The sequence below is a fragment of the Ursus americanus genome, chromosome 20 (genome assembly GCF_024610735.1).
Source record: "Ursus americanus isolate L20-20 chromosome 20, mUrsAme1.1.p, whole genome shotgun sequence".
Classification (NCBI taxonomy): domain Eukaryota; kingdom Metazoa; phylum Chordata; class Mammalia; order Carnivora; family Ursidae; genus Ursus; species Ursus americanus.
Window position 1 is genome coordinate 45,569,727 of NC_142146.1, and position 24,082 is coordinate 45,593,808.

The following is a 24,082-nucleotide window of genomic DNA, read 5'->3' on the forward strand; positions in this document are numbered from 1 at the left end:
TCTTTTAAACTCTGTTCTCCGTAGTTGTGATTTAAGAAGCAGTACGCTAAGCTGTTGTTATAGTACTTTCCTTTCCATTATTAGGGATTCCTGGTGGGTCTTGTCAAGGTATTTTCTAACAGGTCTGTAGAATCTCAGGGATGTGGGGCTCTTAGAGGTAAACTGGGAAGACCGTCATGGAAATTGGAAGGTAGACTGATAAAAAACTCAGGGGAGCATCTTCTCAGCCTTTCAAAGATAAGTCGATCACTCTTCACTTCAGGAGAGAATATGCTTAATTGAAAAAAAAAAAAGCCTCAGATTCTACGATTGAAAGGTAAAGTCTCCCAACCTACCTGCCTGCACAGGAAGCCCCCAGCACTTGGTTGCAACAGATGAGTGGTGGAGGCATCTAGGTCCTTCTGAAGCCTGCAGAATGCGAGATGCCATCAGCCTTTGGTCAGAGACAATAACTGCACCAGGAACCTGCAGCCTCTCCTTCCTCCACCTCCCAACACAAAACAGCAGTCCCGTGGGTGTGCCTAGTCACCGCCCCTCCCGCGTGCCTTGCACCTTTCGTCTCTCACTGGAAACACCTCTGGGACGGAGGCTGCAGAGGTGATGGGAAAAGCTAAGGATGCAGGTGGGGGAAGCTGTAGACAGACTCACGTGTTAGAATCCCTGTGTGTGTGCTCCGTGTGGGTGCTGGGCACAGTGGAGAAGCTGTTTGCTCTGAGTGACAAGGGATGCTTGGCTTAGGGCAGTGACACGTGACCACTCCAGAGGGTGCTGGCCCAAGACTGAGTTGAACAGACTGTCCAAGTGGAAAATACCAATTTGGGGGTTACACCCATTTCCTGACTGCAGAAGGGCAGCCTCTGCTGTTTCACCAGGGAGCAGGTCCCACCCTGGAGCGTATGAAGTCAGGATGGGATGTGGCTCCTGCTGTCACCAGGGAGAGCTGCCGAGTACTGGCGTGAGCTGTAATGTGTTCTTGAAGGAATCTATTCACAGGACTGGAGGGCATGCCCTTCTGTGAATAGGAACTAAAAACTAGGGTCAAGCACAATGAATGCCTTGGTGGCATCAGATATAATTCAGGGCAGCATTGCCCACAGTGTGGTGTGATTTTTAAAAAAAATGTATAGTGATGTGCTTAATACATTGTTCTTTAGTACAGCAAATACATGATTAAAAGGATATGGGTGTTTACGAAGAAGTTAATATTTAAATATGTGATTTAAAGAAAGCTGTTAAGCAAATAATAATACAGGCCACAAAAATGGGATGATGTTCTGTAAAAGACAATGTTAGGAACAAAGATTCTGGGCTTGGAACTCTTCCTAGAGGCTCTCTCTCTGACTCTCAAGAGGTTACCTTCTGTTTAGAGCCTGGAAGAAAGTCCACTTCTAAGAAGCCTTCCTTGGCTAGTTTATCTGCTGGGGACCCTTCCTCCTCTGGAATCCCCTAAGACTCTTAGTCTTTATACCTCATTTGGTACATGAATTACCACCTGCGCCACGCTCGGGAGCTCTGTGTGCATCTCCTGTCTTTCCCAGACCGGACCCTGCAGGTCAGACCGTCTCTTCTTTTATTGTATTTCCTACAGTGCCAAGAACAGGGCTTTGCATATCATGGAGACAAAAGAAATATCTGTGGATATATCTTATTGTGCATATAAAAAATGTTTTTTATTATGAAAATTATGCAAATAAGCTTTGGCGTTATCTGTCGGTATTTATAACCACCAGGAGAAGGAAGCCACCACTGTCCTAGAAAAGCAGATTCAAACCTTCCTGGTGACCTCCACTCACCCATTAATATGGCCAAACCGACTACAGAAAACGATGAACCAACAGAAGAAAAAACGAAAAAAAACCATACTCATGTTTCCAATAGGGCATGAAAATATTTTCTAACAAAAGAGTACATTGCTTATGTGATCGCAGAGTAGGAGATGCCCGGGCAAATATTTGTTGACTTTACCTTTCAAATGTTCTGGAGAAGATGAGGCTGTAAAGAAACAAGATGACACCATGGCTTCCTTCCCCTTTGAACTGTTCGGGGAGACAAAAAAAAAAAAAACATGTTTGGCTAAAAGCAATGCAACTATGTCTATCTCTAGGCATGAATTCGAGGATTTATAGCCCACGGAACTAGAAAAGCTGCTGATAGGACAGTTCCCCTAGGTCATTTTCACTCTCAAATGCATCATCCTTGTTCAGGTCCACCCATGGCACTGTCATTCTCTTGCTTTTCAACCTCTTTTTCTTTCCTCCATTTCTATCATGTGGTTGTCTTTGAATCCTGGCTAAGATGTGGTGTATCTTTCCTCTCCATTTTTCCGGCGTCCACCCTAGCCCAGGCCTCTGTGTGCTCTTGGCTGGTCCCCCTCCCAGCCTCTCCTCAATTGGGGCATCCCTCCTTCCTCATTGCCCCAGAGGAGCAGAGATGCTTTATAGAAATCGCTTTGGAGTTATACAGATCTAGGTTCAAAACCTGTTCTACTCTAAATCCCAGTTACTGACTTGCTTGAGATTCAATTTCCTCCTCTGCAATTGCAGATAAATTGCAGGTCTGTTGCAAAAGTTAAATGAAATCGTGCACGGTACCTGCCTTAGTGCTTGGAACGTGCTAGCACCACAGCAAAATTAGTATCCGTCCCTCTTTAAGGCACTTCTCCCCTGTCTCTTCTCTTGCCCAGGTTATTTTTTCTGCTCATGAGTTTCTAAAGGTGCCCTGTGATCTCCAGGATCGAATCCAAATTGCCCAAGCAACATTCAGGTAGTAAGCCTTAGCTTTATGTCAGTTCTCTGCCTGCTGAAAAGCAGCTCCTTGGCTGGCTTTCAAGGTTCCCAGGGTTGAAGCCTCTCCTTTAAAGGCACTGTATCAGGAAGGCTTCTGCTAAAATGCAGGTGCTTTCCCTTTCATGGATTAATTTGTCCCCTTCACGCTCTGTGACCTGGCAGGGGCCGGACCCTCAGGCAGAACAAATTCCAGTGCCACAGGAGCCAGACGGGAAACCAAATGGGTGTCCCGCAGAGTGAGAGAGAAATGGGGGAAGCTGGGCCCTGAGGCGAACGGGGGACACAGGTGTATTAGTTTCCGATTACTTCCTATTACTGCCTTAACAAATCACCACAGGCTTGGTGGCATAAAACAACACAAATTCATTGTCTTCTGGTTTGGGAAGTTTGAATCGGTGTCATTTCATGAGTTTGAGTCCAAATGCTGGCAAGACTGTGTTTCTTCTGCAGGCTTTATGGGCCATGCTGTTACGTCCTTTTCCAGCTTCTTTTTTTTTTTTTTTAAGATTTTTATTTATTTATTTGAGAGAGAGAGAACGTGAGCAGGGAGGAGGAGCAGAGGGAGAAGTAGACTCCCCACTGAGTGGGGAGCCTCATGTGGGGCTCGATCCTGGGACTTTGGGATCATGACCTAAACTGAATGCAGACGCTTAACCGACTGAGCCACCCAGGCGTCCCCCTTTCCCAGCTTCTAGAAGCTGCCCTTATCCTTGGCTCATAATCCCAAGTTGTGAATGTACATGGTGACCCCTCTTCTCCCTCTGCTTCCCTCGTCACACCTCTTTCTTTCTTCTGATATCCACTTTCCCTTATAAGCCTCCTCTTATAATTGGGCCCACCAGGAGAACTCAGGAGAGTCTCCCTATTTCAAGATCTTTAACTTAATCCCATCTGCAAAGCCCTTTTACCAGGTAGGTGGCATCATCCAGCCTCTCCCACCTTGTCCAAGGGGAGTCGCTGAACTCTGTCAGCTAATTTGAGGACATGCCAGAAGACCGGGCTAGTGTAGCCAGATTTTCTGATTTGAGGGGAAAAGCTAAAAAATAAAAAGTTTTTATGTGGACTCTCCTGATTGTTTTTGACAGTTGCTGAGTCAAATCTTTAAAGATGCAACACGGTGCGGGGTAATGCTGCAGATCAGGTAGGATGGTTGCATTCGTTTCCCAGGACTGCCGTGACAAATTGCCAGAAATCTGAATGCTTCAAACGATAGGGGTTTATTCTGGCAGTTCTGGAGGCTAGATGTCTGCAATCTAGGCGTCAGAGCATGGCCACGCTCTTGCTGAAGGCCATAGGGATGGCTCCTTCCTGTATCCTGTAGCTTCGGATGGCTGCTGGCAAGCCCTGGAGTGCGGGGTCTTGTCGGCCGCCTCGCTCCAGTCTCTGCCTGCGTTATCACGTGGTGTTCTCCTGCATGTCTGTGTCTGTGTCCAATTCGGCCTCTTCTTCTGAAGGTACCGGTCACTGGAGTAGAGCCGACCCTAATCCAGCATGCCTTTTTCTTAACTTGATTACATTTGCAAAGATCTCCTTTCCAAATAAGATCACCTCCACAGGCACTGGGGGTTAGGACCTGAATATACCTTTATTATTATTATTATTATTATTATTATTATTATTATTATTATTATTATATTTTTTATTATATTATGTTAGTCACCATACAGTACATCCCTGGGTTTTTATGTAAATTTCCATGATTCATTAGTTGCGTATAACACCCAGTGCTCCATGCAATACGTGCCCTCCTTAATACCCATCACCAGCCTATCCCATTCCCCCACCCCCCCTCCCCTCTGAAGCCCTCAGTTTGTTTCTCAGAGTCCATAGTCTCTCATGCTTCATTCCCCCTTCTGATTACCCCCCGCTTTCTTTATCCCTTTCTTCTCCTACCGATCTTCCTAGTTCTTATGTTCCATAGATGAGAGAAACCATATGATAATTTGAACATATCTTCTTGGGGGATGAAATTCAGCCCATTACAATGGGTCTTGCTATCCACATATAGCCCTCAGACCTCTATCTTGAGATTTCCATCTCAATATGGGACGCAGGAATGGGACATAGGACTGGTGCCTCTTGAATGGGCTTTGGTAAAGGTCTGGGATGGGGGTTCATCATAACAGGCAGTCCCTGGTCCGGGGTGCCTTTGAGGGGAGCATCAGGCATGGTGCCAGCGCTGCCCCGGAGTGGCTGTGGTGACGGTTAGCATGGGTCTGTCTGACCCGGGGAGCCCCTGTGCCATGCCCACCCACACCACATGGTCTGCTCTGCTTCAGGCCTGTGTTACTCATCCCAGCCTGACTCTTAGTCTTTAGTGTGTATCGTCGCAGCTCTGGTCCTCTGATTCTCAACTCTGGCTACACTGAGGAAGCCCTTGCAGATGTGGGGGTCCTTCCTAGTGGATCAGACTACCCCAGGTCTGAGTTGAGCAGATAGAACACAAAGAGAAAGGGGTTTGCCTCTCTTTGCTGGAAGGCTCGTTTCTTCTATGGTCCTCTCTATCTGTGTCACCCCATTAAACCTCTCCTGCCCACAACAAAGAGTCCCTAAGCAGGCTTCTAACTTAATATTTCATGTCAGGTACTTAAAATCTATCATACAGGTTTTCTTAGTTTTATATTGAGGCTGTCACAAATAACCATAAATTTAGTAGCTTAAATAATACAAATTTTGAAACCCATATAACACTGTATGTTAACTATGCTGGAATTAAAATTAAACACTTAACAAAACAAAATACAACATAAATTTTATTATCCTACAGTTCTCGCGGTCTGAAGTCTGGCCTGCTAGTGGCTCTGGGGGAGAAACTGTTTCCCTATCTTTTACAGCTTCTAGTAGCCCTGCCCCCCACTTCCATCTTCAAAGCCAGAAGTGTCAGGTGGCACTTTTCTCCCATCACACCCTCTGACTTCCTCTTCTGTCTTCTTCTTCCACATTTCAGGACCCTTGTGATTATGTTGGGCCCACCTGGATAATCCAGAGTACTCACCCTATTTAAAGCGTTGTGTAATGTACAGAATCATTGAAGCCAAGGTAACATGGTATGTCACCTATACTTAAATAATACAAATTTTTAAAAAAGAAAAAAGAGTCTTACCTGATTAGCAACCTTAATTCCCCTTTTCTATGAAGAATAAAATTAACAGGTTCCAGGGCATAGGGTATGGACATCTTTGTGCTGGGGGTTGGAGGGGACTTTCTTCTGCCTGCCACACAGACCTATGAGATGGTTGGGGAGATAGGCCTGGGGTAACCAGTTTAATCAAGATCGTATGGCCAGTGTGTGGCTGAGAACTCATGCCCAAGTTTTCTGCCTTTATAGCCTTCAGAAGGAGCGGAGCAGTGAGTTTCATGGAACACATTTCCCCTTTCTGTATAATCCGCAGTTGTATGGCTTCATGGTAACCCTGCTAATTGTCGTCTTTTACTCCTCAGGGTTCTGATTCTTTAGAAGATCAGCATTCATTCCTTTCCCTGCAGAGGAATCTTAAAAGAGCACCTTAGATTTTCTACCAACACTATCCTGTCCTAGGAGGTGGGCAAGAACCATTGCCAGAAGGACACTATGTGGAAGGTGCTGGTAGAACAGGTGAAATGGGGCCACCTTTTTCAGACCCGAAGTCATTTCCTTGGAGTCATTTTGGCAATTTAGACTACAGCCTTCGTTGTCGAGCGTTTTTTGTGTTTTATCCATTAGATGAGGCAAGACTGCTTTGACATATTCTCTTCCCGCAAAAGAAATCTTGGCATATGCCCTCTATAGTATTATTCTCTGGGTTTGATTAGCCAGGGACAAAGAGGCAATTGTGAGCGGCCTGTGTGTGAGCTGGCCTCTTTTTAGGTTGTGGGGAGGGAGAGGCGGGCTTCTCTTTCTCTCATTTGGCCCTTTCTTCGCTTTCAAAATGACCTGGTTTTCTTAATAAGCATCATTAGAAATACACTTTGTAAAAGAAAGAAGATTCCTGTAAGATCAGTTCAACATAAAGGAATTATCTCAACACTTAAACACTTACACATTGTAAATGATCATAGATGAATCTCTCAGTGGCTTCTTTCTCTAAAAGTTCAAACAGCTGGAGCTATAAATCAGGAATAGAAGATAAAAATGAAAAGGAAGATGAAAGCTACATCTATAAGATGTCAACTTACTGTTATTTCCTCAAGGGGGCTTTTTGTTTCATTGCAAAATCACATTGCTAAAACCTGACATGTTATCTTACATGAGGCCGTGTAAAACACGCATAGTGAGAGCGGATGGCCTGGCCTCACTTGTCCGTTCCTTAGTTTTAAGCCAGTATGATATCTTGTGCCATAAGACCGTAACCATATTTTTTTCCTAATAGGTAGAACTCAGCAATGTTTAAGACAGTGGATATGGAAAATCAGTAATGATTTCAGGTATGGGATATTCTTGATCATGGTGAATTCTGGAAGGAAAATTCACAGCAGGATTCTCCCCTTAGGCTGTCTGGGTCACTTACAACCCTTGGTCCTTCTCTTTGGAAGACACCTTTGGCCACATTGGACACTTCCAGGAGCGTCGATGGGGCCTCACCTTCATTTCCGCATTGAGTCTAGTACACTCTTAGGCTTCGTCGGCCCTTTATCTGGCAGGACGGGCGGAGGTGCACTCACCCGCTCAGTGAAATCATCTCGCGAGTAGTCAGGAGTCGAGGTGACGTAAGTGTCCTCAGTGACAAGACAGACGGTGGCCTTCTCGGCGGCCCCTGCAGCCCACAGGATGCCCGCCAGGGCGGCAGCCAGGCCCTGCTCCTGCTCCCGTTTGCTTATCGCACGTAAACTACAATGCAGGAGGTCGGGGAGGAAAACAGTGGTGTGAACAGTCACTGAGCTGAACGCGAGGTACCTCCACCTTGAAGTCCTCTTCTGAACATCAGGAGGGTCTGTTTGGTTCCTTCCTCAACCTACCCCATGAGAATGTCACGGAGGGCCTGTCTTCACTCTGTCACGGGAACTGGCATCCTCACATATGATTTTTCTTGGTGATCTTAGCCAATGCCACCTTGTGAGTCATCACCCCTCTTGAGTTCCCACCTCCTGTCCTCTCTCCTGAAGTCCAGCAGAGACCGATCCAAACTTTTTAACCCAATAACGAGCCCTTCGCGAGTGTGACCCCAAACAATCCTTGCAGTGTTATCTCCCGGTGTTATTTTGCAAACCCGCTGGCCCACATGGCCCAGTGCCCTGTACGTACTTTCTACATTCCACCTCCACGCCTTTGCTCATTCCCTGGTGCACCTTTAATGTGCTAGTCTTGTGTGTCCTGCCTGATCATGTCTGTCCTATGCCTTTCTGGAGGCCACCTCATGTTACCTTCACTGACTTGTAGCTTACGCTCACCTGGCACTCACTGTCCCCAGGGTTGTTCTAAGCACTTCATACATGTCACCTCATTTCATCCTCACTTCAACCTTGTGAAGTAGATACTACTGTTCCTGGCATTTTAGGGAGGAAGAAAGAAAGAGAGGTTGAGTAATTGGCCCCTGGTCATTCACCTTGAAGGTAGTAGAGCAGTGACCTGAAATCAGGCAGCATGGCTCCTGCCTCCCTGCTCTTCGCCATCATAGTCTAGGGAGTCATCCCAGGCTGTCAGGATTTCCCAGGAAATGGGAGCCAGTCTTTATGGGGTAGAGCTTTACGAGGCTGGTTTCCTAAATATTTAACACTGACAACTGTTGGGGAAACATATGATAGGGGTTCGTGAATGAGCTCAGCCATGATGTCTATCATCCTTCTAGCCCTGTGGCGATACAGAAACGAGCAACAAGGAGTTTCATACTCCAAAACCCTAGTCTGAGGAGGTGGATGAGAATAAAACACAGTGCTCTGACAGTACAGAAGAAAGAGACAGGACTTGTGACTGAGAAGGTTCAGGAAGTCTTTGCGGAGCAGGTCTATGAGAGTGGTTCCTCATTACCACGTATTTAGTCTTTGCTACATGCCAGGTCCTGTGCTAAATGCTTCATGTGTGTAGCAAAATGTGTTTCAATCTAGGTTCCCAGAGGTCCCTTTTACTTAGTTGGTGGACACCTCCCCCAGCTGCTTTGGAGGACTGCTACTAGTGGCTCCTACTTTTCAACTTTCTTCGCAGAGTTGGAGCCACCTTGCCCGGGAGTGATTAAGAGTTATGTCTGCCTTTTGAGGGATGGCTCAAAGCCAATGGCTGACTGTGTAGGAAGCACAAAGGCCCCATTTCCTTCTTTGAAGATGGGGCGACTGCGGTTGCAGAGCTCCCATGGGATCAGACTGAGGCTGGATATCGCTGGAGACCATGTTCTTCCACTTCTCCTTCCCTATTCTGCTTCCCTTGCTCCCACAGGTTCCTCCTGAGGGCTGAAGGGGAGCGAGTCTTGCCACCCAACATATATGTCTTTGGCATGCTGATTATTTTAAGCTGATTATTTAAAAAAAAAAACCAACTACAGACTCAAGAGAAGTTCTGAAAACTCAGAAGCTAGCCTTTTGTATAAGACATTTTAAGGGAAATCTCCATTTGTAAGATTATCTCCCTCACTGGAGGAGGGGGATAGCTCTAAATCTCTAGAAACTCCTCTTTCAGTAGAGAATGCACCGATGTAAATCTACATAGCAACCTGACCCTTGTTTACTGTGCTTTTCCTGGTAACCTCCCATAACGGACTCCCCACCCCCAGCGTCGTCTTTGGTCTTTAGCTAGAGATGGTATTTAAGGTGATGCCTTTGGCTATTCTGGGGAGTTACTCAATTTTCCTGGGTCTCTCCCGTGTATACAGGATATATACATGTTATTAAACTTGTGTTTGTTTTTCTCCTGTTAATCTGTCTTATGCCAGGTTAATTATTAGACCAGCCAAAGAAGCTAGAAGGGTAAAAGAATTTTTTTTCCTCTCCAACAGGGCATTCCCTTCATAAATCACTTGTAGAAGAATTCCCACCTCTGGCTCTGCTTCTCAGGAAACTGGCAATTCATGATCTTAGAATGAATTACACATTTAGTTCTGGTTTTGAGGGATGGCTTATCCTGCTGAGGGCAGATATATACCTTTTACTTGTTTATTCTTCTAATACCAAGCATAGAGCTTTGTACATGATAGGGGTTTGTTGACTTCTAAGCAAAGTCATTTGAACTGATTTTTGTAAAGAGGGAACTACCAAACACTGTACTTTATCAGCCTGGTTGAATAGGAAAATTAATCCTTCATTTATCAAGGTTTTTTTTTTTTTTTTTTTTTTTTTTTTTTTTTTTTTTTCAAAGCAGCCCTTTTGTTCCTGCTTGAAACTGTTAGTTTGGGGCTTCCCTTCAAATATTGTCAAGTAGGCCCACCTGAGACCAGGTACATCATTTTACCTGACAGGATGGTCTGCAGTGGAACATAAAAACCGTCAGCGTTATTCCTGCAACCATTGAGAGTGGCTCCAGGAGAGTCCTCCCCAGCCACAAAATCCAGTCCCTCCGGGAGAACCAGAGCCATTTTGGTCTCGTGAGGCAAGGCCCCTTCCCGAGGCCACCCAGGAGATTTTCCATAGCGACTATTTGGCACATAAAGGTTTTCATGAAATGGGTAATTCTCTCAAGTAGTTCTAGGCCTCTTACCTGTGAAAGTTACAGTCTTTTCCCTTCCTTGTAAACAGCAAGTATTTGATGATGGATCCTTGTACAGCCATCTGAATGCTTCGGGCACCGCCCTGAAATGGGAAGAGGAATAGTGAGGCATGTGAAGGCTGGGAACAGGGCTTTACAACAGTACTGGAACCTCCTGGGGCCAACAGGACAAAGGAGAACTCTTGGAAATGGGTGCTGTCTATTCTGTGCAGCCCTTTCCCTCCTGGTATATGGCATCCCTCAGCTTAGCAAAGAGACAGTGTAGTATGTATGTGGGCTGTGGTCAGATGTCATGGCTGGGCCAGAATCTGCAATGACCACCTTCTTTGTGGAGCCCTGTAGACTGGCGCCTGGGTACATGTGTCCTCCTCCACCACGCTCCTGCTTCCTGTCCAGCTTTCAGATATAGAGGATGTAAGGAACTTGTTGGCTAGTCCTTGAAATTCTGTATGACTGGTAATTGATGTCATGAACTACTGAGATTTTAAACAAGCCAGAAAGAAGCTCCTGGATCTCCTCCTGCCCTCACATCCTCAGGGATACTTAGAACTTAAGAAAGAAGAGCCAGTAAAACTAGAACTGGGGAGGGCAGAGTGTATGGGGGGGGGGTTGGAGGGAAGGAGGTTGAGACTTTGCCACAATCCTGACAGTGAGTTATAATTTTAAACAGCCTCTTATCATTTAAGGTTAAATTTTAAATTGCATGAAATATGCTTCTACAAATGGTTATAAATGAAAACATACATTCTTATGGATGAGAATGGAAGGACATATGGATAGGGAATATGGGATTAGGATATTTACAATTTTTTGCCTACATTACCTTTCCTACTTCCAAAGCAAAAGCCAGGTCAGAAAAAGGATCATGAAACCTGAAATAGGCCTTTTTCCAGTCGTAGCTGAAGACATGAATGGCATTTCCAAAGAGGCTTTGCCGTAACTTCTGAGAAGAGGGGAAATAAAGGATTCAAATGAAGATAATTCTTCTTAGACACATTGTTCATCAAACAGCCTTAAGTAAGGGGGTCTTGTGGAGGGAGGCCTGTCCCCTTCCACCATTCTGGTTTACATTTTACCTTATTCCCCTATTTTAACTGTAGAGTCTTGTGCAAAAGAGTCACACCAGGTTCACGTCGACTCTTTTTTTAAATATTCTAAATATTTGAGAGAGGAGAGAGAACAAGCAGGGGGAAGAGCAGAGGGAAAGGGAAAAGTAGACTCCATGCTGGGTGGGGAGCCCGATGTGGGACTCGATGCCAGGACCTTGAGATCGTGACCTGAGCTGAAGTCGGATGCTTAACCGACTGAGCCACCCAGGCGTCCTTAGACTATTTCATCCTAGAGGCTCAGTGTGTCAACTTTGCACCCTGTTGTCCCCATCTGATGTTTGTCCCTTGTGTCTGTCTCACCTTCCACTGCCAGCTGTCTCTCCTTTACAACTTACAGTCCACCCCGGGCTGCTGCTCTGCCTCTATGCCTCTTGTCACTATCTATATCCATGACTCTGCAGCCCCTACCTCTCCCATCTTTGAGTCTTTCTCTCTTGCTCTAGAAACAGGAAACAGAGAGTACTCTGCATTTCTAGCTTGAGTGCAATATTGATTTCAATGATACTAAACAAGCATTCTCTGTTCTCTTGCCCCAGAATCTTTAAGGTTTTCCTGGATACTCTATAGCATGTTGAGATTGGAGAGGGTCTTCTAGAGCTTCCCAGAAAAAATAAGCCTTTATAAACCAAACACATGGGAAAAAAAAAGGAATGCATTCATAATCACGGACATATTCCTTGGTTAGCATGTGCTCGATCCTATGTAGGATATAGATATGTAAAAAGTCTAATACCCCACAACTATGTGCAAGATAGAATGTGTGAAGTTCTGAGAGAACAGAGGAAGGAGAACTTTTGACTTAAACACTCAAAAAGGCTTCCTGGAAGAGGTGGCATTTGAACTAGGCTGGCAAATGGCATCTAGGATTTATTGAGCATTTTCTATGCTCCAGGCACTGGCCTAAGTGCTTTATGGTCGTTATGTTAATTTAATTCTTTGAGGTAGGTACTCTTATTATCCCCCTTTCACCGAGAGGTATTTGACTAAGTCACCAGCTGGTAGAAACAGCTGGGCTTTACGTCCATTCCAACCTCACTGCTCTGCCTCCCCTGTTTTAAGTAGGTGTCATCCTATGATTGCTATCCTTTTTGCATGCCAATCATTATTGAATTTATATTTTTCATTAGCTTGAGCTACTCTTTTATAACTTAGAAAATATCTATTTAATAAGGACACTTCATATCACGTCTTTAAGTGGGAGTCAAAATCACTTGCCATATGGAAAAAAAATAATGGACATAAAACAGTGTTATTGACTTATGCTAGAAACTGTTGCATGCAAAAGCTCTGCCTGAGCTCACATTCTTTTTAATTAAAAGAGGAAATAGCAAGTGTTGAAGAGGTGTCAAAGTGTGTACCCCTTACAGCGTCTTTCTCTGGGCTGTGCTGGAGTGAAAAAGGAGCTAACCTGTCCACGAGGTGACCCAGTCTATTTAATATGTTACCTAATGACGTAGCCCTAAAAGCACACATATCCCACACTTTGGGACAGACCAGACAATGCCCTATTGCCTATAATGGAGGGGAGGCTAGACAGAGAGCTGCAAACACACGCATGCATGCACACACAGAGTACCCAGAGCATCCAGGGACAGGGAGTGGTTCAGTGGAACCGGGAGACTCTGTGGTATGCGCATGTGTGTGCATGTATGTGTGTGTTCCAGAACCTTGGGGCAGGAAGTCTGTGGAAGTTGAGACTGGAAAGTACCTTGGGGCTGATCTTGGAAGCCTTGAATACCACATTCACGCATTCAAAGCCAGCTGAAGGGTGTGGACAAAAGGAACATGCAGCCATTAGATCTGGAGCCTAATGGTTTCTAAGAAGTACAGATGCAGAGAAGTCTGCACCTGGAATGGTCTTCCCTTGCCGGACCAGGGTCCAGTTCTGGGGCTGGAGTCTATTCCTGGCCATCTCTGCTCCCACCATCAAAATAAAAGATTGCCTCTACAAAGGAATAGAGGCAGGTGCAGCCCAGCGTGAGCAAGGGCCCAGGAGTGCACTTGAAGAAAAATAATTTGTTTGGTGTCTCAGGGCAACAGCAAGTCAAGGAGAGGGGGCTGAAGGGCATAGAAACTGCTCTTGGAAGACACAGACTGGGTGTGTCCCATGGCCAATGAGCCACCAACCCAGGACATCCCCAGGAGAGGACTGAAAATGATCCAAGTGTTTCCCTGACATCAGGGTAGCACAACACAGAAGAAGGACGGAGCCCTTTCTGCTCCAGGCTTGAGAAGCCCAGTTTTGCCCCGCGCTAACCACGTGTACTTGGACAGACTGCCCTTCCTTGCTAAGATTTTATTTGCTTATCCTGAAATGTGAATAACTCTTGCTCGGTCCATGTCGTGGCTATTATCGAAAGGAAAGACGTATGGACAAGGGCCTTAGGAACCACTGTGAGCGCTGACTAAATGCAGGGTGTTCCTACCCTTGTGCACACACAGCCTGTCTCCGCGGACCGCTACAGGGAAGAAAGTCCCCCCACGATGAGAAAAGAGAAGAGGCTGGCAGGAGGAGGGGAGGGAAAGCCGTGGCTAAATGTGAGAGATTAAGACTGTTGACACTAAGAAGTCTTAGAATTCAAATTCAATTACTAAAACTCTGCAAGCCAAGCCAAACCCTTGTTTCTGTCACTTCCACCTTAGGGAGCGTCCCTGTCCAGATACACCCGGGGCAGGCCTTGAACAGAGGAGCTGCGGGCCGCTCAGGCCACTTGTCCGCATGACAGTAAAGGTGACTCATCTTACCTATACAGCATTTCCTTCCATATCAAATATAACTTATCACAAGATTAGCCTGGTATATTCAATAATAGGCATCTGTCATCGTGCTGCCTGGTAATTAGACACAAATGGTAAGTGGTCCTAATAAATGACTCTAATGATCATTATTATTTAACACAATCAGGCACAGTTTATAGTTTTTCTCTTTTCACTTTGTTAGTTTTCAAGGATTGGTAATGAATACGTCTCTTTCCTGATTGCTACGATGATGATAATGATGATGATCATTAGCTCGTGTGCTCACACGCACACAGACACACACATGCGCTCACACTCACATGCACACTCACACACACGCACATGTTCACACACTCACACAGAAGAACACGGAGGTCCTGGATCATTCTTCCAGACACACGCAATTTCCTTGCCCTGACTGCCTTGTGTCTGGTCCCTGGGCTTAGGTTATCCCTGTGACCACCTTGCCTGTCCAATTGGGAGCATCTCCACACCTGCCCCCACCCCCAACATGAGGCAGAATAACTCTTTTTGAAGCTTCTTCTCTAAATCTTTTCTTGCCTTAGAAATTACAAGCTCATCATGGAATCAGAGATTTTAGAATTAGTGAGTCCTAAGAAACATTTTTCTCCTAGCCTGTCAACTAGAGTGGTAGACTCTTGGCTTGATTACGTTCACCACGATTCCTCAGCATCTGGTGCAGAGAGCGGTACAGAACAGGTTTGCAATAATCATTTGCTGAATTAAAAAAAAAATCTAATTTGGCCCTTTCATTTTACAATTAAAAGAGTTGGGGTGCAGAGCAGTTACGTGTATGCCCAAGGTCAGGTATTTTGTAAATGGCAGCTCCAGGACCCCAATGCAAGTACCAGTAAGAGTCCCAGCAGGAAACAGATGGCGCGCTTAAGTCAGGATAACTAACTTGAGGAAAGTTTTAAGACAGGGACTATCTACAAAGATATGGGCTGCATGTGGGGCAACCACAGTGGCTAATGCAGACTAATGCAGCTAGCAACACTATCTCCCCTAGACCTGAATGGTAGAAGAGGGGAGAGTGACCTGAAACAGGAAGGAGAAAGTCCCGGGGAGAGAACTGCTGGAAGAGAAGAGGGATTCAGCTGGCTACACAGCCCTGACTTTTCTCCCTTTCCAGCCTCCAGGCTCCCTCTGGGGCTAATAGGAAGCCAGAGGAGGAGGGAGCCCTGTTGATGGAGTCCCTCCAGGTCAGTTTTGGGAGAAAGCAGGGTGGAGAAGAGTAGAGAGCGCACCTGAGGGGCACATGGATGATGCTTGCTGCCCCATACTGAGATGCCTCTCTGGGGAATTGACCAGAACAGTGAATTAATTAGGCAGACATCCACTAAGGTCCATCTATTGAGCAGACCTTATTCTGGGGCACCGGGCTGTGCTTCCCACTTCCAAAAAGCCACCCCCTTGCCTGTTGCCCTCCACGGAAGCTTCATTCATCTGGGGCTCTGCCAGAATATTTTGATCTCCCAGTGTTACATTTTTAATATGATCCTGCTGGGTGGTATTGCAAACACACCAGGGGCTGGTTTATTGGCTGCTGATCAAAGAGGCTACAGGAGTGTGTTCCAGGCTGGGTTCTGGAGAAGGGCCTGGTTGTGGAGGAGGATGGGAAAGTGCCCTGGAGGGAGGCAGGCAGTTTTGGGGGGGAGGGGCGGAGAGGTGCCGGCGGAAGAGCACAGAGAGGGATGTTCACCTTCTCTACAATCTGACCTGGGCCCGCAGCCTTGACCATCAGTCATTATACCTCATGCGCTGTAAGATGTTCGGTTGGGGGAAGGAAGAAAGCTGTTGTAGTGGAAATGGTCAACAAAAGTTGAGAAACAGGAGTGCTGGGGAGAGAGAAGGTTCACCCCCTCCTTTCTCAGCGGATTCCCAGCAAAGAGTGCGTGCCAAAGTCAGGAAATCCCAGGCATCACAACCCCAAATGGAGGAGGGAAAAGAGAATGGCAGAATGACAACAAAAGGCGCTCTCAAGTGAGTATTAGGATTCAATAGCTCTGATAATTTGCCAGGTGGCTACACTGCCGAAATGTCGATTAGAATTGGTCAAGCTTCCAAACCACCTCCCTGGCACACACGTATTCAGAATCCCAAGGCTCAGCATCTCGAAATCCCAGGGTGTGTTTAATTAATGCTATTGCTATTTAAAGGACACACTATCATCTGGCCCACGTAATGGGAATAAGTCCAAATTCATTTTTTTTTCCAAGAAAAAAATCAATTATCTCCACTTCTGGGACTTCCTTAATACTCCATCAACTCCTGTTCAGGCTAGAGTGGTCTGATTCTTTTGTCCCGCAGGCTTTTCCAAAGGGAGAGAATTACCTTGGAAAAGTCATGGGGGAGGTCTGCAATCACACCACATTTGTGTTTATAGATAAGTGGGGGAATTCAGACCCAGGCTCTCTTGTTTCCACAATATAAAGAGAGACTAGAAGACTTTGGAAACATCTGCGAATGCTTTTTTTTTTTCTTCTGTTTTTAAAATTTCTGTGTGTTTTTAAAAATAGATTGCACATTCACATGGTTCCAAATCCAGAGAGTACAAAAAGGTACGCTCAGAGAAGACTCCCTCCCACCTGTGTCTCCTACCCCACTCTTTCCCTCCACTGCTACGTTCCGTGAAGGCTTCTGGAATTTCTGTAAGCATATAAGGGCACATACTGATATAGATCCACGGTCTTTCTCTTTTTTCATAGAAAAGGTAGTCTAATTTCCAGATAGGAATAAATTCTAAAATGATGGTCTCCATAGAATTTCATTACAGAGCTGGGAATACATTCTTATTAAAGATGGTTTGTAAAAACATATCTTGTCCAGTAAAATACAGGCAGTTGCTCTAACTTCCGGTTCTGTGGCACAGCATCGGCAGAATAATCACGGAGGCTGGAGACTCGAACAGGATCCCCCATTCATTGCCTGTCTTCATTCCCTGAAAGGGGGAGCCATTAACTAGATCCATAAGACACGAGTTAGGGCACCATCCAGGGGCTGTGAGGGCCCTGAGCAAGGGCAGCGTCTCAGCAGAGCCCTGCTGACCTATCTTCTGGTGACATCTGGCCTTTGAGCAACAGAGGGAAGGTGGATGGAGGCAGAAGGATTTGTGATAATGAGAAAGAGCGGTGGGCCTCCCAGGCCATTGGTACTGCAAATATGACAGGAAAGAGAGTTGCTCTATGAAGCTGGTGAGGACATTCGTGATAAAAAAGAACGTGGGGGCTTGGTCCCTATTCGTGCTGATGTCCCATGTGAGGACCTCGACAGCTGGGCCTTCGGGACCGTGGCCAAGGCATTGGCTCCAGCCCTGGCCTGTTTGACCCAATGAGATGCTGCTAGTTCACCTCCTGGCTGGGTCTCTGCTTCAGCCCTATTCTCAACCCCGCAATCAAGTTTGGAATGGAGCAAATGGTCCCCGGGACCAGGAGTTTCCAGAGCCACTGGAATCCTCAGTGTCGGGTTCTTTTCAAATCTGTTTGTTGGTTGGCAGCCCCAGAAAACATTTCCTGAGATCAGCTTCTTGCCCAAGGACCAGGCCTGGCAACAGTGCCCCGCCTCCCCCCTCTTGCCCGCACACGGACAGGGCCCTTCCTCTCACAGCCGCATGGCTTTCTGCGCTGTTGTTGGCAGCACTCGTCACCTGCCCTATCTTACCTTGTCGAGCGATTAATTTGAGTTTAACTCCCTCACTCCCTCAGAGTTAATTGGCAGACCAAGGAAGTGAATAGAGAGATTCTCCGAGTTTGGGAGGAAAAGACTGTAACATTACCGGCGTCCTTGAAAAATACCATAAATAAGTCATTTTAATTATATTCTCCTTTTACCAATAACAACCATCTGTAGTCTTATCTTCAATAATACTCTCATGTGACAGCAGATAAGATTCCCCAGTCTTGTTGTTTGGGGAAGATTACGTTTCCTTTCATGTTTAATTGACAAGCTATACTTACCGTGGCCATTGCTAGGGAGATAGGAAAGCCGCCTGATTTTGAAGAGATGATAGAGGGTTTGGGGATAGAACAAAGGCTACTTGATGGCAAATGTCCTTGTCCTTTGGGCTGACGTATTCCCATTCCATCTTCTGTTTCATCAGCAGGTATATGGTTGCCTTCATGATTCTGTGTAAAATGCCACCACCAAAAAACAAAGTAAACAGAGCTGGTGATGACCTGGTTTCCCCCTTTTCTCTCCTTCTCTCTGAAATAGCAGTGTTCAGAAAATATTGCCTCCCTTTTACAGACATCTGAAAATTGTGATAAATAGCGATAAAAGAGGCAGAAAAATCCCAGGGTCTGTGTCAAAGGGGTTTCTCCTAAGTTTTATGTGACTGGGAGAGGTTAAATGTAACTATGGAAACATAATTAATGCTATCAAGACCTTGACTTGAAATTATGTTTAGAGAAGAATGTAAATGTCACTGTCTCTTGTTTTGACAAGACAACATTTTATAAACAATCAATGAATCTTTCCAGTCTATATGAGGTATTCCTCCCTGTGTTGTTAACTGGCCAATGAATGAAGTCAGGTTACCTCCTTTTAAATCTCTCAGATTCCTTCTTCCTAATAAGTGAGCTGTAATAATTTTTTTCTTTAAAAAATCCATCCCCTACCTTTAAGAAAAAAAAATCTATTTTTACTTTGTTTGACTGATTCTTATGGCATTTAAATATGTTAGCATCAAGTCTTCTTCCAATTTACTTAACTTCTGTACTGATGTCATGAAACAAATCTGCCCTATCGGTAGCCGAAACATGAAGGAAACTGCCTTCTTAGTTTTCTGGATTCCTAGAGGCTAAGATGCTTTCTTATCTCAGAAACACAGCATCCAAATTGCAGACTACTGTTGGGATATGATGCATTCCGTAAATCAAATGGAAAATCTTTACATTTGTAGCGATGGGTTTCCCTCACCTTGTATAAAGCGTAACTTGACACTTTTTTTTTTCCTTTCAAAGATTGTTTTATCTTTTGAATATTCTGTTCTCCCAAATGGTAGCTATTTCCACTTAATACTTCCAGGACTAAAATGGAAGCATTATCTCCCTGATTCCAATTTAGACTGTGGTTACGAAAGTTTTAGCACAATAAGGCTTTTGATGTCAGGTTACTTGGAGGAAGATGCTTTAGCGTTACAGTTAAAATATTAATAATTCAGTTGTTTGATCATATCATATATTAGTGCCAGGAAAATCACCTTCATATTTTGTGCTGTGTTTGTTCAGAGATTGAATTAATATCCGCAATACCAAGTTCATTACCTTGTAACCTTTTCAGGTTACAGAAGATAAAACACATCTTTCATCTTATATCGTATAACAGATTTTAAAATACCTAGTAACACCTGAATTCAGTCACCTTTGCCTTATTTGAAAATGATGAAGGAAAACAGGTTTTCCGAAGCTGAATAAAGATGATAGCTACTTTCAAAATTACTTTTCTTCAGGAACGCTGAAGCACTTGGATGTCAGAATCTAGTGTTATTTCACAAGTGTAAGAACTCTAGATTCTAATATTACTTTTTTCTAAAATAATAACCATATGGTGCTCTTAATGATGAAAAGTACTTAAAAGTAGGAAGAGATTTTTATGGAAAAAGAAAGCACAAGAAAATATTTCAACGGGCTTTCTAGTTTTCTGTGTTCACACGTTAAATGCCGGGTGCCTGAGTGACGTTATGTGCGTAGAATAAGTGCGGATTATGCCGTTAATGTGATTGTTTGAAGAAGCAGCTGGAGGAAAACACATTGGCTTTGAGAAAAGTAATTACCTGAAGAGTGGTATTATTGGTTCCCAACCTAGAAATGAAAGAGAAAACATAAAGTAAAAGACTCACTCTATTCAACCCTCAAACCTTCTCAAACCCAACCTTGCTAGGGAAGTCTCTCTCCACAAATGGTTATACCGGAAGCATCTTAAATGTAAACCTATAATGGACACTTCTCATGTAGCGAGCGTAAAAGCTGATTATTTCAACACCTGAAATCCCTCTGGTTCTAGAGAAATGAGAAAACAAGAACATCTTACCTGTGACAACTAAAGATTTGCCGCCATTTGTCAAGAAATGAAATTTTCCTGGTTATCTCCTCCAAATCCAGCTCCCGGGAGCACTGTTCCTGGTCTGAGACTTGCATAGTCCTTTGGAGGAACGTGGGGAACTGAAGAAGGGAGTTGTTAGGTTGGGAGAGAGAGGACTGGCCGTGGGGCAGTGAGACACTGGCCAGCTGGAGTGCCGCCCCGACTTTTGACCAGCGAGGAGATGACACCACACGGTCGCTTCTCTGGGCTCTCTGTAAGCCCCGCTATCAGATCATGATTCAACTTTCATTAGAGCTGGAATACTTTCTGTATTGTTGTGCCCTGTATACATGCCATGAATGTTGAATCTAAGACGTGGATTTATAAACAAAAGGATTGCAATTACTCCTCTGTATCAAAGCAATTGGGATAATGTAATTGACGAAGGATACCGTCCTGGTGGAACATGATAGTACTTTCAGCTGCCATGCTTCTGTGGAAGTGCTTGTGGTACAGAAATACTAAGTCGGGGGAGGGGGGTAATAGCCATCCTGTTGATATCTAAAAACTGTATCAACTACTGTTGGATCATATGCAGGCCAAGGAAGAAACTGGCCAACAGATGTTTGACATAGAGTTGAGTACACAGAAATCTTGCACACAGTTTGAAGAAGGACTGGTTTGATTTGTTTCAGGGAGAGGTCTAAAATTATGTCATGTCCTGTTGGCTAAATGAAATAAATGTAGCTGCAATCACCAGCATAATAACGAATATTCATTGTTGGGATGGTTAATTTTATGTGTCCTCTTGTTAGGCCATGGAACCCAGTTTTTGGTCAAACACCAATCTAGATGTTGTTCTAAAGGTATTTTTAATTTTTTTTTAGATGTGATTAACACTTGAATGGTAGGTTTTGAGTAAAGTGGATTACACTCCAAAATGTGGTTGGACCTCAGCCAATCAGCTGAAGGCCTTAAGAGAAAAGACTCAGCTGTCCCGAGGAAGAAGGACACTGCCTGTAAATAGCCCTCAGGCTCAAGAGTGCAGCGGCAACTCTTCTCTGAGTCTCCAGCCAGAGAAGCGCCATGCACATTTCAGACTTATCAACCTTCACAATCATGTGAGCCTATTCCTTACAATAAAGATCTCTCTCTCTCTCTTTCTCCCTCTCTCTCTCTCTCTGGAGAACCCTGAGTAATACAATAGTGTTTATCGAAAACAAATACTGTCTACCAGTAACAGTTTTCTTGTCTCTTCTGATTTGGTTGAATATCAGAATTGAGCCTCTGGAGGTCATTTTTCTCTTTGAACATTTTTGATCACGAGTTTTGTAAAATCCTGAGAATGCTGAGAGGTCAAGGCAAAGAGGTGATTTGGATTTATGACTAGCGTGGTCAGGGCTGGGGGGATTGGTTATACGTAATACGGCAGAGACCCTGAAACACAGCAAGTCACTAAATAGACCATAGGTGGATTTAGGTGTCCATGGTTGCTTTGGACTTCTCTACCTCCAGTTTCTTAAATGAACTTTTGGTGGTTGTAGAACCATTTCATATTCACAAGTTCCATAAACTTCCATCAGATTTCATGTTTTTATTGTAAACGTAAGAGGCACAAATAATTCCTTTCTTATTTCCCTTCTCTAACCATAAATCCTTTTTTTAAATCCTTACTGTCCCCTGCTTTATAATTTTATAGTTTTAATAGTGGCATCAGTCGTTAATATTTATTGGGCACTCCCAGTATAGAAAAAAATAAATTATGTGATCCTTGCTCTCAAATAATATAATGATGAGAAATGTCTTGGATTTCCCTATTTAGAAAGTCATGTTAAAGAATAAATTCTGCATCTGCCATTTAAATTGTTTAACAACCCCAAACCAAGAAAGGAGAGTAGCTAAGAAAGCTTTTGTCTTTTTTTTAACCTTTTTAAAAATTTAAATTCAATTAATTAACATATAATATTTTATTTGTTTCAGGGGTACAGGTCTGTGATTCATCAGTCTTCTATAATACCCAGTGCTCATTACAACACATACCCTCCCCAATATCTATCACCCAGTTACTCTACCCCCCTCCCCTCCAGCAGCCCTCAGTTTGTTTCCTATGATTAAGAGTCTCTTATGGTTTGTCTCCCTCTCTGATTTCTTGTCTCATTTTTTCCTCTCTTCCCCTATGATCCTCTGCCTTGTTTCTTAAATTTCACATATCCCTGAGATCATAAGAAAGACTTTTTCTTAAGAATCATTATTAAATCTATGTATTTTTGTTTGTGTCTCTGTCCTTCTTTACAGATAATTCTGTAAAGGTAGAAGCATAAATACCAGTGAATAGACAACTTAACCAGTAAACTGTTTTGTTGGGTTTAATAAGCATATTTTGAGTATTTCCTACGTGCCAGGCTCTTGGAAATGCCAAGGTGAATACGATGAGGTTCCTGCCCTCTCTAGTGGTGGAAACAGACACACTGAGAGAGGAAAATGCTGTGAACACAGGCTCAGCGGGCTGTGGGTGCATAGGACACAGGCAGGAAAGCAGAGTGGGTAACAATGTGGTCTTTGGGCCCAAACGACTTCGTTTTGAAGCATGGCTTCACCTCTTGCTACCTGTATGGCTTCAGACAAGTTATTTAACCTCTCTGTGCCTCAGTTTATTCATCTGTGAAGTGGGGATACTTTCATATCTTTACCATATTAGGACTTCAAATCTATGAAAACAGTATGTCACTCCACTTATTTAGACCTGATTTCTCTGCCCATCGTTTGATCCCCACAAGTGGAATGCCTGAATCAAATGGTATGGTCATTTTAAAGACTTTAGATACATATTCCAACTTTCATCATTGTTGGTGAACATCCCTTGTTCAGCCCCTCTTATTCCTTTCATTCTTTTTTTTTTTTTAAAGATTTTATTTATTTATTTGACAGGATAGAGACAGCCAGCGAGAGAGGGAACACAAGCAGGGGGAGTGGGAGAGGAAGAAGCAGGCTCATAGCGGAGGAGCCTGATGTGGGGCTCGATCCCAGAACGCTGGGATCACGCCCTGAGCCGAAGGCAGACGCTTAACCGCTGTGCCACCCAGGTGCCCCTATTCCTTTCATTCTTAAGTTGAAATTCGTGGTTCTGCTCTTTTTAATAAAGAAAGTACTGCCTTTACTTGCTTGCCATGCTCTCCCTTTTCAGTTGGATGCTGATAAGGGCTCTACAGATGGAAAAGGGCTGGCCTCTGGAATACACCAAGAGTCAAGAATGTGTGATTCAGCCACATTCAGAGGAAACTACCCCTCCCCCCCCCTGCCTTGGGCATTTTGTCAAGACTTAGAGCAGGAGGTCTGGGTGTGAGAAGTGGGGTAGAACGGAAAGATGGGATTGGGGATCCTGGGCCAGGTTGGAAAGGACAGGGCAGGAGAGGGGTCCAGAAACATGTGGAATCTGGGATTATCCTTTTCTACATTCTTATGCCCTTGCTCCTACCTCATGGCATGTGCAGTCACCTAAAGCTCCTGTTCCAAGACTGTCCGTGCCGTGGCAGAGGACTGGGGGTGGAAATGGAGTCTCGGGCAGCACTAGGTCTGCAGCGGCAAAAGGCAAGGCAAGAACAAACAGGGACGGTGGGGCAGGAGGAGGATTTTGCAGCTGTGTAGTGGGGGCAGTGTGTGACGGTGGAGGGTCCGAAATCATTCACCTGTGAAGGGAGTGCACTAGGTAAGTGCAGAAACCTGCGTCTGAATCCATTAGCTTTCTTTGTTGATCATTTTGAAACATAGTACTAGTGATTTCACAAGAAAAGCTTGTA

General features: G+C 44.6%; 1 protein-coding gene across 1 annotated transcript in view; it reads right to left on the minus strand.

Moving 5' to 3' along the window:
- The window catches only part of MINDY4B (MINDY family member 4B), a 35,028-nt gene extending 14,627 nt beyond the window's left edge, over window positions 1-20,401 (minus strand). The window contains exons 1-9 of the mRNA XM_045811073.2: window positions 20,295-20,401; window positions 20,038-20,065; window positions 18,221-18,388; window positions 11,219-11,338; window positions 10,387-10,478; window positions 7,428-7,593; window positions 6,806-6,871; window positions 1,966-2,036; window positions 336-408 (exon numbers count right to left, since the gene is read on the minus strand). Coding sequence (XP_045667029.2) covers window positions 336-408; window positions 1,966-2,036; window positions 6,806-6,871; window positions 7,428-7,593; window positions 10,387-10,478; window positions 11,219-11,338; window positions 18,221-18,388; window positions 20,038-20,065; window positions 20,295-20,401 — 891 coding nt within the window. The remainder of the gene's footprint in view (window positions 1-335; window positions 409-1,965; window positions 2,037-6,805; window positions 6,872-7,427; window positions 7,594-10,386; window positions 10,479-11,218; window positions 11,339-18,220; window positions 18,389-20,037; window positions 20,066-20,294) is intronic.
- Between the last annotated feature and the right edge of the window lie 3,681 nt (window positions 20,402-24,082).